The sequence below is a fragment of the Drosophila elegans genome, unplaced genomic scaffold (genome assembly GCF_018152505.1).
Source record: "Drosophila elegans isolate 14027-0461.03 unplaced genomic scaffold, ASM1815250v1 contig_183, whole genome shotgun sequence".
NCBI lineage: Eukaryota > Metazoa > Arthropoda > Insecta > Diptera > Drosophilidae > Drosophila > Drosophila elegans.
In genome coordinates, this window is record NW_024545550.1 from 7,891,710 (window position 1) to 7,905,591 (window position 13,882).

Consider the following 13,882-nt stretch of genomic DNA (forward strand, 5'->3'; position numbering starts at 1 on the left):
TTTTTTTTTGGATATTTCTTTTTTACCGTATCTTAAACTGCTAAATGTAGTTGTGTTTTAATTATTACTAAAATGACAAGCCAATATAAATTAATGTTGCTTTTATTTTCGTTAGCTGCTGTAGTGGCTTATTTATCGATACTAAAATATTATAAACATGCGAACAAAAAAATATATAAATATGTTTAAAATAGCCAATTCTATTTATTGGAGTCCAAGTTTAATTAAAATAAAACTATTCTTTCGTGTTGACATACTTTTTTTTCATTTATTTTGTGTGTAACATTGGCGGTATTCTCTTAGATACGTTTGTATCTTAAAGGGCTGTATACATAAAGTATTTTATTGCCGATGAGAAATTTTCAGGTTTCTTTCCGGCAATGTTTTTCAAATAAAAAACCAGGCGGGCATAGTGTTTGGGTTTGGAGCAGTGCTAGTTGTATTGTCAATAAGGTAAGATATACAAGTTCTCTCCAATTGAGTCCCATTTTACAAGCGATGCACTTTGCTCGACTCCCGATCCCAAACTGTTTTAAAATATTTCAGGAATTTCCCTTTTAATCTGCCTTCATTTCAAGAATATTTAATGCATTTGACAAACACAGATCGGTGCATTAATTTGATTTGACCATAACCATAGTAATTACATTCCCTCTGCTTCTTAAAGCGCGTGTATTTCAATATCAAACAAAAATTTTGTATGATATATTAAAAAATTATTTTTATTCCCATACTTAAACTTGCTAAAAACGGCAACGGATGAAAATCAAAGCCAAAAAGATTTAAATTTAATATTAAATACTTAGACAACTACGTTTTTTTTTTTGCCAGAGTAGATACATATTTTTTTTTAATTTCTATTTGGATATTTCCTATTTTACCGTAGTTGTTTAAAACTGTTAAACGTTGACGTGTATTAAATATAAATAAAATGACAAGCCAAAAAATATTATTGTTGTTTTATTTTCCAACCGGTAAGTTACATTTCAATTAAGTAATGTTAGTCCACTTCAAACTAAAGCGGGCCTTCTGCAGCGACCGAAATGCAAATCAAACCCAGGTGCACACGCTATATAAAAAAGTAGCAACGTGATTTGCAGATAAATAAAAGCCTTCATGGTGAACGTCCGAATCCCTCGACACCTAAACGCTTACTAAATATCATTTCAGGTTGATTCGTTGCATATTGGAAAATATATTATAACCAACCATTAATATGATGTCACCGTGAAAAAAATTCGACTTAATTCAGTATGTTAATAGGCAGTTTAGTAGCTTCTCATCAATTAATTGCATTTGTACTGATAAATACAAATTGCGTAGTTACACTGAAATACGTGATTTCGCATTATTGGTTGCTAAAGCGCACTCATTCATTTTTAGGTAATCTCGGGGAAAACTTGTACTTCCCATCTTGCATAAACAAGCTTATCAGTTAAATAAAGATCACAACGCTGGCCCCAAAAAACCGTGTCGTTTTGATTACAGAGAATCGTGAATTTATTGTGGCACAATGGCATTTTAATGTATACAATAATTTTGTGATGGGAATATCTACTGGTATTTCCTAGGCTTCCTTGCGGCAACGACCTGCCATGAGTTTGGTGCCATCCGAGCACTTGGGATCCGTGTCGAACAGATTGCGCTCATTGACCGAATCGGGATTCACTTCCTCTGCCTCCGACTTGGGATCTCTGTGGACTGCCGAAGTCTGGCTCAGATCGGGCGACAGAAAGTCCTGGGTGTTGAATAGGTCATTGATGTTTTGGCCCACATTGTCGGGCGATGAGTCCTGGTGGTAAACGGTTTGTTGCTGCCCAGGGAGCGGTTGGATGGTATTGTGAGAGCCAGTGCCTCCGATCTCCTGATCCTGGCCAGGTCTTGGCTGCAAGGTCTTGGGAGACTGGAAATTAAACCCTGTGTAGAAGTCCTCATCTTGACTGCCGGGGCGAGGTTGGATGGTATTAGTTGGGGTTCCTGGTTTTTGTCCCTGATTCGGTCTTGGCTGCTGGAAACCTCCTTGGTTTTGACCAGGCTGTTGGAAACCTCCTTGGCTTAGGCCAGGCTGTTGGAATCCACCTGAATTTTGACCCGGCTGTTGGAATCCACCTTGGCTTTGACCTGGCTGTTGGAAACCTCCTTGGCTTAGTCCAGGCTGTTGGAAGCCACCTTGATTTCGTCCTGGCTGTTGGAATCCACCTGCATTTTGATCCGGCTGTTGGAATCCACCTTGGCCTTGCCCTGGCTGTTGGAAATCACCTTGGTTTCGGCCAGGCTGTTGGAATCCACCTGGGTTTTGTCCAGGTCGAGGCTGTAGGGTATTTCCGCCACTACCTGGTTGCTGGAATCCGCCAAAATAAGTGGGTAACTGCTCATCGCTATCTGGCAACTTTCCCTCAGGTTGCTGAAATCCATGTTGTCCCCTGTTAAAGTCTCCTCCTGGTTGACGAAAACCGTGCTGGCCTCTGTTGAAATCTCCTCCTGGTTGTGGAAAACCGGGCTGACCCCTGTTAAAATCTCCTCCTGGTTGTGGAAAACCGGGCTGACCCCTGTTGAAATCTCCTCCAGGTTGGCGGAATCCCGATTGTCCTCTGTTATAATCTCCACCAGGTTGGGGGAAGTTCTGACCTCCGAAATGGCCACCAGGTTGATGTCCTCCACGAAATGGGTCACCAGATTGTACATTATAGGGATTATACGATGGAGGACCACCAAAGTTGGGTGAGCCATGTCCTGGACCATGTCCATGTCCGTATCCATGACCATGGTGGCCATGATGATGATAACGCCTGAAGAATGGGAAAGGTAATTACATTTGTCAAATATAATTTGTATCTAAATGTCAAGCTAAGCTACGCAGAGCAAACAAAAACAAAATAAAAAAATTATAATTATAAAAAATTAATATATACAGATATTGTATTATAATATTAAAGAGATTAAAATTTTCAAATAATTAAAAACAAATAAAAACTTATTTCAAAAATCCTTAGACTGCATTTTAAAAGAGCCATTAAGCTACGAAAACACAAAAGCTTGCCGAATATGAAAAGCCGAGAATGAGATGCAAATGAGATGCTGACAGCCTTGGCTCATAGAACTCACTGTAATATTTTTAGTGTTAGATGTACAATTTTTCTTTGTCTTCCACAAGCCCATTTGCTCTCAAGTTGTTCAATCTTAATCAATTCCTAACAAAACCAGAGTGGTATACTCACTGGGATCCTTGTCCACCGTTTTCCACATAGTAAGGATTTTGTGGTCGGGCCGTCGCCCATTGTCCACCGATCAAAAAGATCAATGCCAGAGCCAACCTCAGAGATAAGAGTTGGAAAAACATTTTCGAATCGGAGGAGTCAAACAACCACTTGTGTTGAATATTCGAAAGAGACTGAACAGCACTCTCGACTCAGAAGCTGATCTAGCCGGAGTGAGTATTATATTTTTTGAGCTGCTGATAAGCCAAGTTCGTGACATCAGATAGGGCATCACATCAGTACACAGAACCGAGGAGACGAAAATACCAGTGTCAGCTAAATGCACCGGGAAGTGGTTTTGACTGACTCACTATGCCATTACATTACTCTGTTTTACATGACGTGAAGTTTCCCCCAAAAGTTTCTCTCCCACTGATGTGAAATTTGTTTTCTAAGGGGATTTTTGTGTGTGTGCCAGCAAATGGTTTTGAGTAGTCACCGACAAACAGTTGGACAATCAATCACTGGCTTTGGTTCTATCAAATATCACTTTATTGACTAAACATCGATCTTACGCACTAACGAAACGACTAAGCCGACTTTCGACAGCGATTGGCACGCAGCTCGAAGCCCTCTTTGCATTTTGGGGTCGTCTCGAACAGTATTCGATTGTCTATGACGGGCTGCTCAGTGGTGGTTCCATTGATCAGCTCCTCTGATGCCGTGAATACCGCTTCTGTGGTGTTTGTTTCCATTTCCAGGAGTGTGGTTACTGTGCTCGGTGGTGCCACCGTAGTTGTTGTAGTTGAGTTCTCATTTAGGTAGGTAACTTTCGAGTGTGAATCAACATCATCATCACTGTCCTTGGGAAACACAATGCGATCGTCGATACAGGGCTTACTTCTTCCCTCGATAAGTAGGAAAATCACCGGCAGGAAGCACAGCACCAATGGGTTAATACGAATCGTCATTTTACTAAGAGATGCGCGTTTGATTGCTTTGAAGAAGCTTCGAAGACTGAACGTGGAGACGACTGTCTGGCGATCATCTTTCCATTCGCAATCACATTCACATTCCCATTCCCACCAGAAACCAGATAAAACATCGCAGTGAATTTGTGGGAAAAAGTGAGTGGGAGAGCAATACACAGCCGCTCTCCCATAAAAACAAAACGTAAACAAAGCAGAAGAGCAGCAATGAGCTTTTCAGATATACCTGTACTAGTCTACACTGACAGAAATTGTCAGTGAAAACTTTAAAGACTTTAAGTTATAATTTATTTTTCTATTTTAATTTTAAAATTAAATTCTGAATTGCTTTACAATGGAATTACAATTGGAATGATATTTTCAGAATTAAATTGACAATTTAAATGTTTGGTCATAAATGGATATAATAAGTAAACAACCTTTTTAGGTTAATCTTTGGCAAATTACTTCAAAATATCTTTAAAAATCTTGAAGTAATATTTTATTTTTTATTTAATAATTTTCTTTGACAAATAACTGCTTAAATGTCTTGACAATACTTATGTTTGGATTTAAACAAAACATTTTTTTTTAAGGAATATCATAAAGGATATTTTGACAATTTATACCATCTTTTATTTATTTTTTGTTTTTCCAATAGCAGGACTATGATTTCAATTTATTGATTTCAAAACTCAGCTAGGCAATCTTGCGACAGTGATCATTACTCAGGGTAGTACCTGCCGGACAAATTCGAAGGGTTTCCAGGGTAATTCTCGGACCAATCACCACACTACTCCTGTTGGAGGCAACGGTGGGTTCAGTTTGGTCCCAAGGAGCGGGTTCGTCTGAATCCGGCTCTTTGGCGAATGTGATCATCTTGGATTCGCTGGATTGGTGGGCTTGATTTTTCGGAGGGGTACGGATTACTTGGATTGGTTTACTCGTGGAATTACTTGGGATTTCGGTCACGTTTCTGGCTTCAACCGACGTATTTCCGGGTTTTTCTGACTTGTTTTCGCCATCAGTTGTTCTAGGTGTGCCCTTCTTGTTTTCCTCGGGGATCAAGATGCTAATTTTCGTCATTCTGGTCACCTCCTCCAGTTCCCGATCGATTTCTTTGATTCTAGACTCCAGTCGAATGGCCGTGGCATTGGGCTGGGACTCTGAGGGAAACGCAAACCGATCGCCGGGCACTCGAGCCGCACAATTTGGGTCCAATGCCAGGCACAGCCAGACAAACAAAAACAGCAGCTTGGGCCAGGAAAGCCGCCGCGTAATTGCCATCTTAAACTCGGTCTTGTGTACTTGCAATCGAAGCCCAAGTAAACACGTTCACGCTCGCCAATATCGCACTCGAGACTGAGTTTCTGAGTTTCTGAGTCTCTCGAGTCTCGGTTTCCGGCTCAGTTTCTGATTCAGTTTTTGGATTCAGATTCACTTCGAGAGACAGAAGTCGAGAGGCGTTAGTTCTACAACCTGCTGGTAGCGCACACACTCGAGTATGTTTGCACGATGATAAGGCCTACATGGGTGGCAATTGGAAACCTCTTACATAATTAACTGAATAATCAACGAATCGCTCGAATAAACGCGAGCCGATGCAGTCGCCAACGCAAATAATCATTTTGCAAGGCAACAACTGATAATTTACAACGGGCTGTATATTATTCCATAATATACACATTTAAACTGCAACAAATTCATTCGAGTTCGGGAAAAATTAATAATACAATTTTCACTTTTCACTCAAATTATTCTGAAGGTAAATTTCTGCTTGAAGTTGTAAATAAATCTGGAACTGTATTGTCTATAGAACTTTCTCGAAAAACATTTACAACAACAGAGTTATAATAGAGTTCCTCAAACAATCCAAAATGAAGCACATACAATTATTAAAACATTTCCATAAAATAATATGCATTAATAAATAAATTACACACAAACCTCATATGTAAGTTAGTCGATGGTCGCAGCAGCTAGTACTTTAAGTTTTCAAGTACTTTGTTTACAATTCTAAGAGGCAAAAGCCTCTGGGAAATCAACCTGTAGCTATGATTTAATTATTGTGAGTTTACAATTATAGTTGATACTAAATCAGAAACTGTATTGCCAATCTTCAAAAAAACATTTATACACAAATGCCTTCCAAATTAACCTCCAGTTATGATTAGATGTAGTCATTACAAAATGTTTCCTAGTCAGATGCGTAAAAAACCATATCTCATCCCCTAAGTGTCTTTTTACGAAGTAACCTGAGCCCGAGCCGTAACCTGCCTAATAAATGTCGGCAATTTGAGCAAATAATTTTGACAATTCTATTGTCAACCACCGCAAGCCCTCAATATGCTGCCCTTTTTTACCCACGACCCACCAACCAACCAACCAACCAACCCACCAACCCACATCATCATCATCAAAGTGCCTTCTGGGTGGTGGGCATAATTTTCGCGAAGTAAAAAGAAAAGCAAACAAAAATTGAAACATAAAAATGTCATTTGGCATGCGTGTGGGGGCAAGCCGAGGTTAAATACTGGAAACCTTTTTTTGTCGCTGTGTACCACATAAAAGTACATTAAAATAATGCCTGTTTAGGTCACAGGCAGCTGAGGCAGGGCCAAAAAGAGTCGTAGAGTCATTTATTTATGACAGCCCTGCGAATTTTATGCTAAACAGGGAATAAGGCTCTAATTGCAAGGGTGGAATGAAATGGATGGAATGGAATGGAGTGTCCTGGCAAAAGGACAATGGTCCTGCTGCGTTTGCTGTTAATCAGTGCAAGTTTCGGAAAGTAATCAGCAAATATTTGCCCACTTTTTGTTGCGGTTTTCTCAAGCATTTTCTTCATTTTCATAAAAGCGAGGTTGTTTTTCTGTCTGCCGCATTGTTTGCTTGTTGTCTATGTATTTCCCTCTGAAATGCAAATGGAAATCTATCAAAGCAGATCTGATTTACTGGCAACCTTCGAACGAAGCGATTTCATCATCATTCTCATAATCATCATCGTTTGGGATTGAAGAGCCCTTGTATCTAGTTGCCTTATATGCAATAAGCTACTTTCACAATTGTCTGGACCATCGAGTCGTAATGGTCAGCTGAAAACTGTGATTTTGAATCAGTTCAATTTAACTATTCAGAGACATCGAAACATGTCATCTTGGTCTGGCTTTGTCTGCTTTCTTTGCATCTTGGTCATCAACAATCTGCTCCTGGAAACGTTGGCCATGGACAGCGAAATCGTAGAGGCTGAAACTGGTGCACTCAATGCAGCTGACCCGAATGAAGCCATGCAGATAAGTTTGGAGGAAATGTGGAGCCCTAATGGAGCGATGCAGGTGCAGCCCTACAACATCCTGGAGGCCAACTGCCCGCTGGGCTATGTCCTGGCCAACAAACATTGTCATAAGCGAGCCTAGAAATGTAAAATAAATTATATGGCGAAGTAGATAAAATTAATGGAAGGTTTAATACTGGGACAGTCCCAAAATTACCTAACACTTGGTGGTGTTCCGGACTCGCCTTTGGCTTTCCAAATATTCATTCAAAATACAACCTCGTAATTAAGCATTCCCTTTTATTGATTTCTTTTTTAAAAGTAAGTAAAACTCTTTAAGTCAGTTTAAACGGTGAATATTTTCATTTACAATATCCCACATAACTTAACCACATATAAATATTGCTGCTTGGGGTGTTGTTGAGTGCCTCCTAAGTCATCAGCAACCCCAGCCGGGAAATTTCTATACAAAGAGGGCAGTAGCCCCTACCAGCACTTCAGGCATGGACCATTTTAACACATTTGATTCAGGGTATGTGGTAGAATTGCCTGCCTAAAGCTCCACCCGCTCCTTGGTCAACTATCAACCAATATGTTGTGGTCGTTTCCATGTTCAACCCGCCTCCGTTCTGGACGAGAACGTTACCCCGGGGACGAGATGGCTCGGCTAACCGCATACATAATTTGCGACAGCAACCGCAAAATGCGGCCGGACAGGAGACCCACTCCGGCGGATCCTCAACCACATCCTCATCCTTAAACTCAAACTCTGACTGATATGCAACCCGGGGGCTGTCATTAGTTAGAGGTCCATTAACAAAAATGCAACCGAATTCTGGCCAGACGGTCGAACGTCATTTACAGGTAGCAGCTGCATTGACAGGACCAGGACCCCAAAACAGGATTCAGGTCCGGAAGTTGGCGCATTAATTCACGAAGAGGCCATGAAATATGACTACACTCGGGGGCTCTGCTCCGCTGAATGAGTTAATTAAGCGTCTCACGGCCAGAAACATAATTTGAGCTCATTTATCAGCGATGTCGGTGGTGTGGCGACTGTAAATTTGGCTTAGAGATGGGAAATGTCAACTGCTTCACGTACAAAAAACATGGCAGCTTCATTATAAAGTACACAAAGAGAAAAACCTATCAAATTTATCAGATCAAATTGAATAACGAATTCGGGAAACAAAAGCATTACAAAAGTATGTAGGACAACAAAAACCGAAAATAATACTTATTTGATATTTTTATTTTAAAGGCTCGTTTTTTACTTCATCCCCAGTTTTAAGCCAATTATCAAAATATAAAAACAAATAAAACTAAGTCTAAAACAATTTGAAAAACGGGTCACAAGATGCAAATAGTCTTTTAAAAATAAAAAGGTAAGTAGGATTTATCAAACCGTGATAATTTTGCTAATTTAATCATTTACCCAATAGAAAATCATATTGATTGTTCTCTGTGTACACTCTTTATTGGCCAATGGCTGGCGGGCTTACTGCTGCTGTCCTAGAGGATTGTCCAGCCAGGGATAGACGGCCGGACACTTGTCGCACACGCTCATGTAGCGCTCCTCTCCGGTGGACATCTTCTGGACGCGGCATTGGACCGCCCGGCACTCCGCCTCCGGCAGTTCGGGACAGTCCTTGAACGGAGCTCCGAGCACGGGCCTCTTCACGTACTCCAGCATCCGCGAAATGCCGGTGAAATACACATCCGGGTAGGTGTTCAGGTGGTTGATGAATCTGCAGTGGTTAAAAACGAGAAAGGGAAAATATTATGAGGAGGGATTCCTGACAAAATAAAAGTATTTTTAAATTCTATTGGTAAAGTAAGGTAAATTACAACAGATTTGCTTGTTTTTAAACTCATTGCTTTAAACTTTACTTTCTCTTCAGAGGCAGTGAAATATTCATTTAATATGTAGTAAAAGTATTCTTGAACTCTTGTCCTCTATAAGGGCACAGTAATCCCCTATGACTTGAAAATGTATACCTAAAATTTGGTGCTCTTAAAATGTGGTTGGCATTTCACAAATGTCTGAGTTAAACTATCTATATAAAGCATTCAAGCTTTAAATTGCTATGTAGTTTTTTAAAGACCCTACACAATGAATGCTTCTCAGTCCATTATACTGTGATATACTCTAAACCCAACTTTACTCACTTTTTGAAGGCGCCAAAGTAGTTGCGACCCCGCGAAAACCAAGCTGCATGCAGATACATTCCGAAGGGCGCCCGACTGCCCAGATAGTGCCTGTTGAAGTTCTCCAGCATCCAGTAGAACAGCTCGTCCACGTCGTCCTCCGGCGGATACACACAGGCGTCGATCATGGAGCAGCTGTAGCCCTCGGTGTCGGTCCACGTCACCATGGGATTGACCCACAGTCCGGGAATCGAGGCCTGTGGACAGGGACCGATCTGGCAGTCCTGCTGCGACTTGTAGTCCAGGGTGTAGGGCCACATGGCCGGGTCCTTGAACTGCTGCGTGGGCCAGGAACTGTCGTAGCTCAGACCCAGACGACGAGCTGCCACGAAGGTGTTGTTGCCCGAGATCTGGAGGAACGGCAGTCTCATTCCCTGCACCCTCTTGGGATCCACCTTGGCGAAGGCCTCCAGCATTTTCAACTGCGCTCCAAATTCGCGCTCCACGGTGGCCACATCCGCCGATCGCCAGTAATCCGTACCATCGCCATGGGTCACCGAGTGCAGGGCAATCTCGTGACCAGCCCTATAGAGGGCATTCACCCGCACATAATCCGTGTACTCGTGCGACAGGAAGAAGGTTCCGGCTGCCCCACAGCCATCCGGATTCACCAGTCCCTCGAAGAGCAGCTCGTACTGGGCGTAGTTCACGGCATTCACGGCATCATCGAAAGTAATCGTCACGAACTATGGTGAAGAAAAAGTCAGAAAATTGAACCCATTTTAGTTTCAACTAAATAAAACTTTAAAATGTTCCTTAAAATATATATATAGATTGTAATGACATCGAAAGATAAATACTTTTAACTTTTAATGTCGGTTCATGCTTTCTAGAAATATCACACCAATTTCTGTTTTATTATAGTAATCGTAAGTCTTTAGTGCCTAAAATAATCCAAATTTAAGGTTTGAAGTTTTGGTTTCAAACATTTTAAATTGAAATATGTTTAGTCGAAGGAAAGCAGTCCTATTTGGATGAAGAACTTCAAAATTGTAGTATCCAAAAGTAAAAAAAAGAAAAACGTTTTCTATTAAATTATTTAATATTAAAATTGGGCATAAAGGATTTGATTTTTTTCTTTTCTGACACTTTTAGAGTGCTAATAGTCGTGGTTAAGAAAACCTTTTTAGATAACAGACCTCCAAATTTTAGTACCCAAAAAGTAGTTATGTACAAAATTCTCCCCTTCTCACCTGCGGAATCTCGTTTTCTTTTCCCTGGAACTTGGATATGGGCAGAACTGCATCGGAGCAGCGGCAATCGGGGAGCTTGCAGTTGGCCGCCTTGCAGGATTCGGCGAGTGGCAGGATCGCCTCCTTTTGCTTTTTTTTCTTCGACTTGGACTTTGATTTGGCTTGGCAACCGAGGGCCAGGGCCAAAAGGAGACCCAGAACTAGCAAGGTCGAGTACTTCATGCCGGGCAATCAAACTCAATGCTCAGCCAGCGATGCTCATTGGGCCTCTTATAACCTTCAACAAAGTTGATATCTTATCAGACGATTGGGGCTCCAAATATGATTTGCTTGTTCGACACTGGGTGTGTCTTTGGATGGATGGGTGGGTGGGGTTCCCTCGAGTGACCTTGCTCCATCCGCAGAGCACTCCAATAGAGCAACCGAAAATAGACAAAACTTTCAATTATAGACATGCCAACGATCGGAGTGGCCAAAGTTTGGCTCATTAGCATAACCAAAGAACTTGGCAGCTGAGATTTGCCCGAAGTTGAAGTGGAAAACTTTTCACACTTTTGGCCGGAGATCGCAATCTCAATCGATGGGCGCAGACTGCAGTCCAAATTATGGCAGACCCCTTCCTACACTCTCAGCCACTCTCCCAGAAATGCACTTCAAATCGTAAACAAGTGCTTCAGAAAGTTTCCACAACAGCGACAGGAAGCTCTGCACTCAAAAACAAAGCAGCAAGCCCCATTCCTGGCAAAATCACAGTGGTGGTTTCTTTAAATCCCCGTCGACAGAGGCAAAAAGTCAATACAAGATTGAGGGAAAATCTGCAAGTATTCCGGGGGGACACGACTTCCTCTGCCTGATTATTTGGCGAGCCCGCCCCGAAAGCGATTTGGTCACGTTCCGGGGCGTTACCAACTCAATGGAGGAGCCTCAAACGTGGCCCAAACGAACTGGAGAGCCAGCCAACCGCCAGCCAGCCGAAAGGAGCCTCGAAAAAGCGGGCGGATAAGTGGGTGGAAAGGCCCCAAAGCATTCGGCTCCGTTGTAGGGGCAATGCAACATGTTTGAGTGAGTTCGATGGTAGGGTTTTTCGTAGTACATCCATCCTTAGCTTTCCATGCTAATGAAGATTGAGACTACTTTATTGAAACCTGATTGACAGCGAGGTGAACATGGCTCCTCGTTCATCATCGCTCATTAGGAAGGGCACTATGCGAAGGCGTTGGAGTGTGAAATCAAAGGGAAAGCTCCACCCAAATGAAAGCCCCACCCCCCAGCGACACATGTGGCCTAATCAAACCGTCTCACGTGACCGAAAACTGCTCTAAAATGCAAATTTCTCGAGGCCAATAAAAATGTTACTCATATGCGTGGAAGATTTCCCAAGTGCCGAAGGCAAAGAGAAAATTCGCACGCACGTCTGAAGCTGAAAACTATTTGGGGGTGGTGGTTTCTGACGCCGTCTGTTTGCCAATTTTCGCGATAATCACACAACTAATATGCATAGCACTGAGACCAGCAAATCTAGGCTAATCAAATCAGCCAAAACGAACAAACTCAATTTGCGGCGAGGGTATTAATGCGAGCATATTCATGGCACAAGTATATACTGGTTTTATTTCTGATGCCCTACTTAAGAAGGGTATGTCAATTTGAAGATTGTTTTTGGTTTTCTAGTAGTTGTGCTTTTGAAACTTTGCAAAAAAATGTTTTCACTTAACATGATATTTCCAACACTCAACTTCTATTATTATTTTGCATAGATTTATATCAAATACTCAATGCTTTTAATAACTTTCTCTAGTTATAACTACACTAAAAATGGAATATAAAAAAAATATATATCTGACTATTGAATTTAATATTTTATATAATATTTAAATTAAAATTTAAACCATAATAAATAATACAGTGCATATAAAATAAATGATTTAATATTCAAATATTTTGATGTGTAAAATATTAGATTAAACATATCCTATTTGATTTAAATGCCTTTTGTTTAAATTAAATATGGCTTAACTATTTACTACTACTACTTTACTACTACTGATTACTACTTTTTTCGCTGTTTAACTTCGTTTCGTTATTAGAAAAATACCATAAAATCAACGAACAATGTTTGTTGCTCTAAGTAGAGCATTGAAAATTCACCAGCGGTTGTTTCATTTCAACCACCAGCCCCCAGAGATCTTCAATCTTATGATAGCCTTCCATCCATCTGTTATTGCTTTGATGGGACTATGCAAATCTCGGCTTACAACTTTGTTCGCCTCTGCTGACATGGCCTGGCATTACATTTCAAATAATTTCGGTGGAGTAGGAAGAGACGTTCAGGGGAAGCAGCAAAATTACAAAAAAGAAATAGTCAAAATTCAAAATTACCCAAGGATGAGGCACATTAAGCGGGGAGATGGCGGAAAAGTTGTGGTGCGGGATTCACCAGACAACTGGGATGCTGTGAGGGCAGCGAGGTTTTTCGGGAATTTGCAGGAAAATGAGGTGCGAACAATGCACTATTTGGGCCTGGCTTACGTGGTTTTGGCCCGTCGCCCAAGTTTGCAATTGAAGGTTCCATTGGCCACTCAAAACTACGAGGACGGAGCGAATTCGGGAGCGGGCGAGCAGGGAGGCTTTGCCCTTCAGTTGGTGTTCACCTGCCCCTCGAACTATCCTTTGGAGGTGCCGCAGGTGGACATCGTCGAGAAGCGCAACATCAGCGAGTCCCTGGAGCAGGCCCTCCATCTGGAGATCAGCCAGACCTTGGAGCAGCACCTGGGCCTCCAGATGATGGTGCCCGTGATCAGCCGGCTGCAAATGATGATGAACAAGGAGATGAGGAGGCAGCAGACTCGGGAATGAGGATTCCATTGTGGCCACATCCTGTGCGTTTTTCTTTGTTTGACCTTAAGCTCTTTCTCACCTCGTTTTGTGCAAAACCATATTTTGTAACTTCCAACTGGGTAGAAAATATTAAACGCAACCTTCATTATCAGTCTTGTCATATTATAATTCCTCAAGCCAATAAGTTTTCAAAAATAACTGTTC

General features: G+C 41.5%; 6 protein-coding genes across 6 annotated transcripts; 2 read left to right on the forward strand and 4 right to left on the reverse strand.

The window, feature by feature from the left end:
* Nucleotides 1-1,476: 1,476 nt before the first annotated feature.
* Nucleotides 1,477-3,405, reverse strand: LOC108144736 (glutenin, high molecular weight subunit PW212). The gene is made up of 2 exons (XM_017269833.1): nucleotides 3,219-3,405; nucleotides 1,477-2,789 (listed from the first exon to the last, which is right to left on the reverse strand). The coding sequence occupies exons 1-2, from the start codon at nucleotides 3,338-3,340 to the stop codon at nucleotides 1,568-1,570; spliced, it is 1,344 nt and encodes a 447-aa protein (XP_017125322.1). The 5' UTR covers nucleotides 3,341-3,405; the 3' UTR covers nucleotides 1,477-1,567.
* A 321-nt stretch (nucleotides 3,406-3,726) lies between these two features.
* On the reverse strand, nucleotides 3,727-4,237 carry LOC108144738. Its single transcript, XM_017269835.2, has one exon. The coding sequence runs from the start codon at nucleotides 4,166-4,168 to the stop codon at nucleotides 3,788-3,790; it is 381 nt and encodes a 126-aa protein (XP_017125324.1). The 5' UTR covers nucleotides 4,169-4,237; the 3' UTR covers nucleotides 3,727-3,787.
* Nucleotides 4,238-4,614: 377 nt separating this feature from the next.
* On the reverse strand, nucleotides 4,615-5,541 carry LOC108144737. Its single transcript, XM_017269834.2, has one exon. It carries the CDS (start codon nucleotides 5,450-5,452, stop codon nucleotides 4,865-4,867), a length of 588 nt encoding a protein of 195 aa, XP_017125323.1. The 5' UTR covers nucleotides 5,453-5,541; the 3' UTR covers nucleotides 4,615-4,864.
* A 1,764-nt stretch (nucleotides 5,542-7,305) lies between these two features.
* LOC121466869 lies at nucleotides 7,306-7,602 on the forward strand. The gene has a single exon (XM_041707639.1). It carries the CDS (start codon nucleotides 7,315-7,317, stop codon nucleotides 7,579-7,581), a length of 267 nt encoding a protein of 88 aa, XP_041563573.1. The 5' UTR covers nucleotides 7,306-7,314; the 3' UTR covers nucleotides 7,582-7,602.
* Nucleotides 7,603-8,894: 1,292 nt separating this feature from the next.
* LOC108144193 (chitin deacetylase 8) lies at nucleotides 8,895-11,070 on the reverse strand. The gene is made up of 3 exons (XM_017268858.2): nucleotides 10,841-11,070; nucleotides 9,609-10,333; nucleotides 8,895-9,187 (listed from the first exon to the last, which is right to left on the reverse strand). Exons 1-3 carry the CDS (start codon nucleotides 11,060-11,062, stop codon nucleotides 8,938-8,940), a joined length of 1,197 nt encoding a protein of 398 aa, XP_017124347.1. The 5' UTR covers nucleotides 11,063-11,070; the 3' UTR covers nucleotides 8,895-8,937.
* A 2,047-nt stretch (nucleotides 11,071-13,117) lies between these two features.
* LOC108144115 lies at nucleotides 13,118-13,829 on the forward strand. Its single transcript, XM_017268757.2, has one exon. It carries the CDS (start codon nucleotides 13,118-13,120, stop codon nucleotides 13,694-13,696), a length of 579 nt encoding a protein of 192 aa, XP_017124246.1. The 3' UTR covers nucleotides 13,697-13,829.
* The last annotated feature ends 53 nt before the right edge of the window (nucleotides 13,830-13,882 follow it).

What these genes read in the sequence shown, in the direction of transcription:
- LOC108144736 (XM_017269833.1), bottom strand. Translation starts at nt 3,340, where the DNA reads ATGTTTTTCCAACTCTTATCTCTGAGGTTGGCTCTGGCATTGATCTTT. An exon ending in AACGGTGGACAAGGATCCCA is followed by an intron (nt 2,790 to 3,218) that starts GTGAGTATACCA and finishes CCCATTCTTCAG; the next exon opens with GCGTTATCATCATCATGGCC.
- LOC108144738 (XM_017269835.2), bottom strand. Translation starts at nt 4,168, where the DNA reads ATGACGATTCGTATTAACCCATTGGTGCTGTGCTTCCTGCCGGTGATT.
- LOC108144737 (XM_017269834.2), bottom strand. Translation starts at nt 5,452, where the DNA reads ATGGCAATTACGCGGCGGCTTTCCTGGCCCAAGCTGCTGTTTTTGTTT.
- LOC121466869 (XM_041707639.1), top strand. Translation starts at nt 7,315, where the DNA reads ATGTCATCTTGGTCTGGCTTTGTCTGCTTTCTTTGCATCTTGGTCATC.
- LOC108144193 (XM_017268858.2), bottom strand. Translation starts at nt 11,062, where the DNA reads ATGAAGTACTCGACCTTGCTAGTTCTGGGTCTCCTTTTGGCCCTGGCC. An exon ending in AAGAAAACGAGATTCCGCAG is followed by an intron (nt 10,334 to 10,840) that starts GTGAGAAGGGGA and finishes TCTTCACCATAG; the next exon opens with TTCGTGACGATTACTTTCGA. An exon ending in TACTTTGGCGCCTTCAAAAA is followed by an intron (nt 9,188 to 9,608) that starts GTGAGTAAAGTT and finishes TAACCACTGCAG; the next exon opens with ATTCATCAACCACCTGAACA.
- LOC108144115 (XM_017268757.2), top strand. Translation starts at nt 13,118, where the DNA reads ATGGCCTGGCATTACATTTCAAATAATTTCGGTGGAGTAGGAAGAGAC.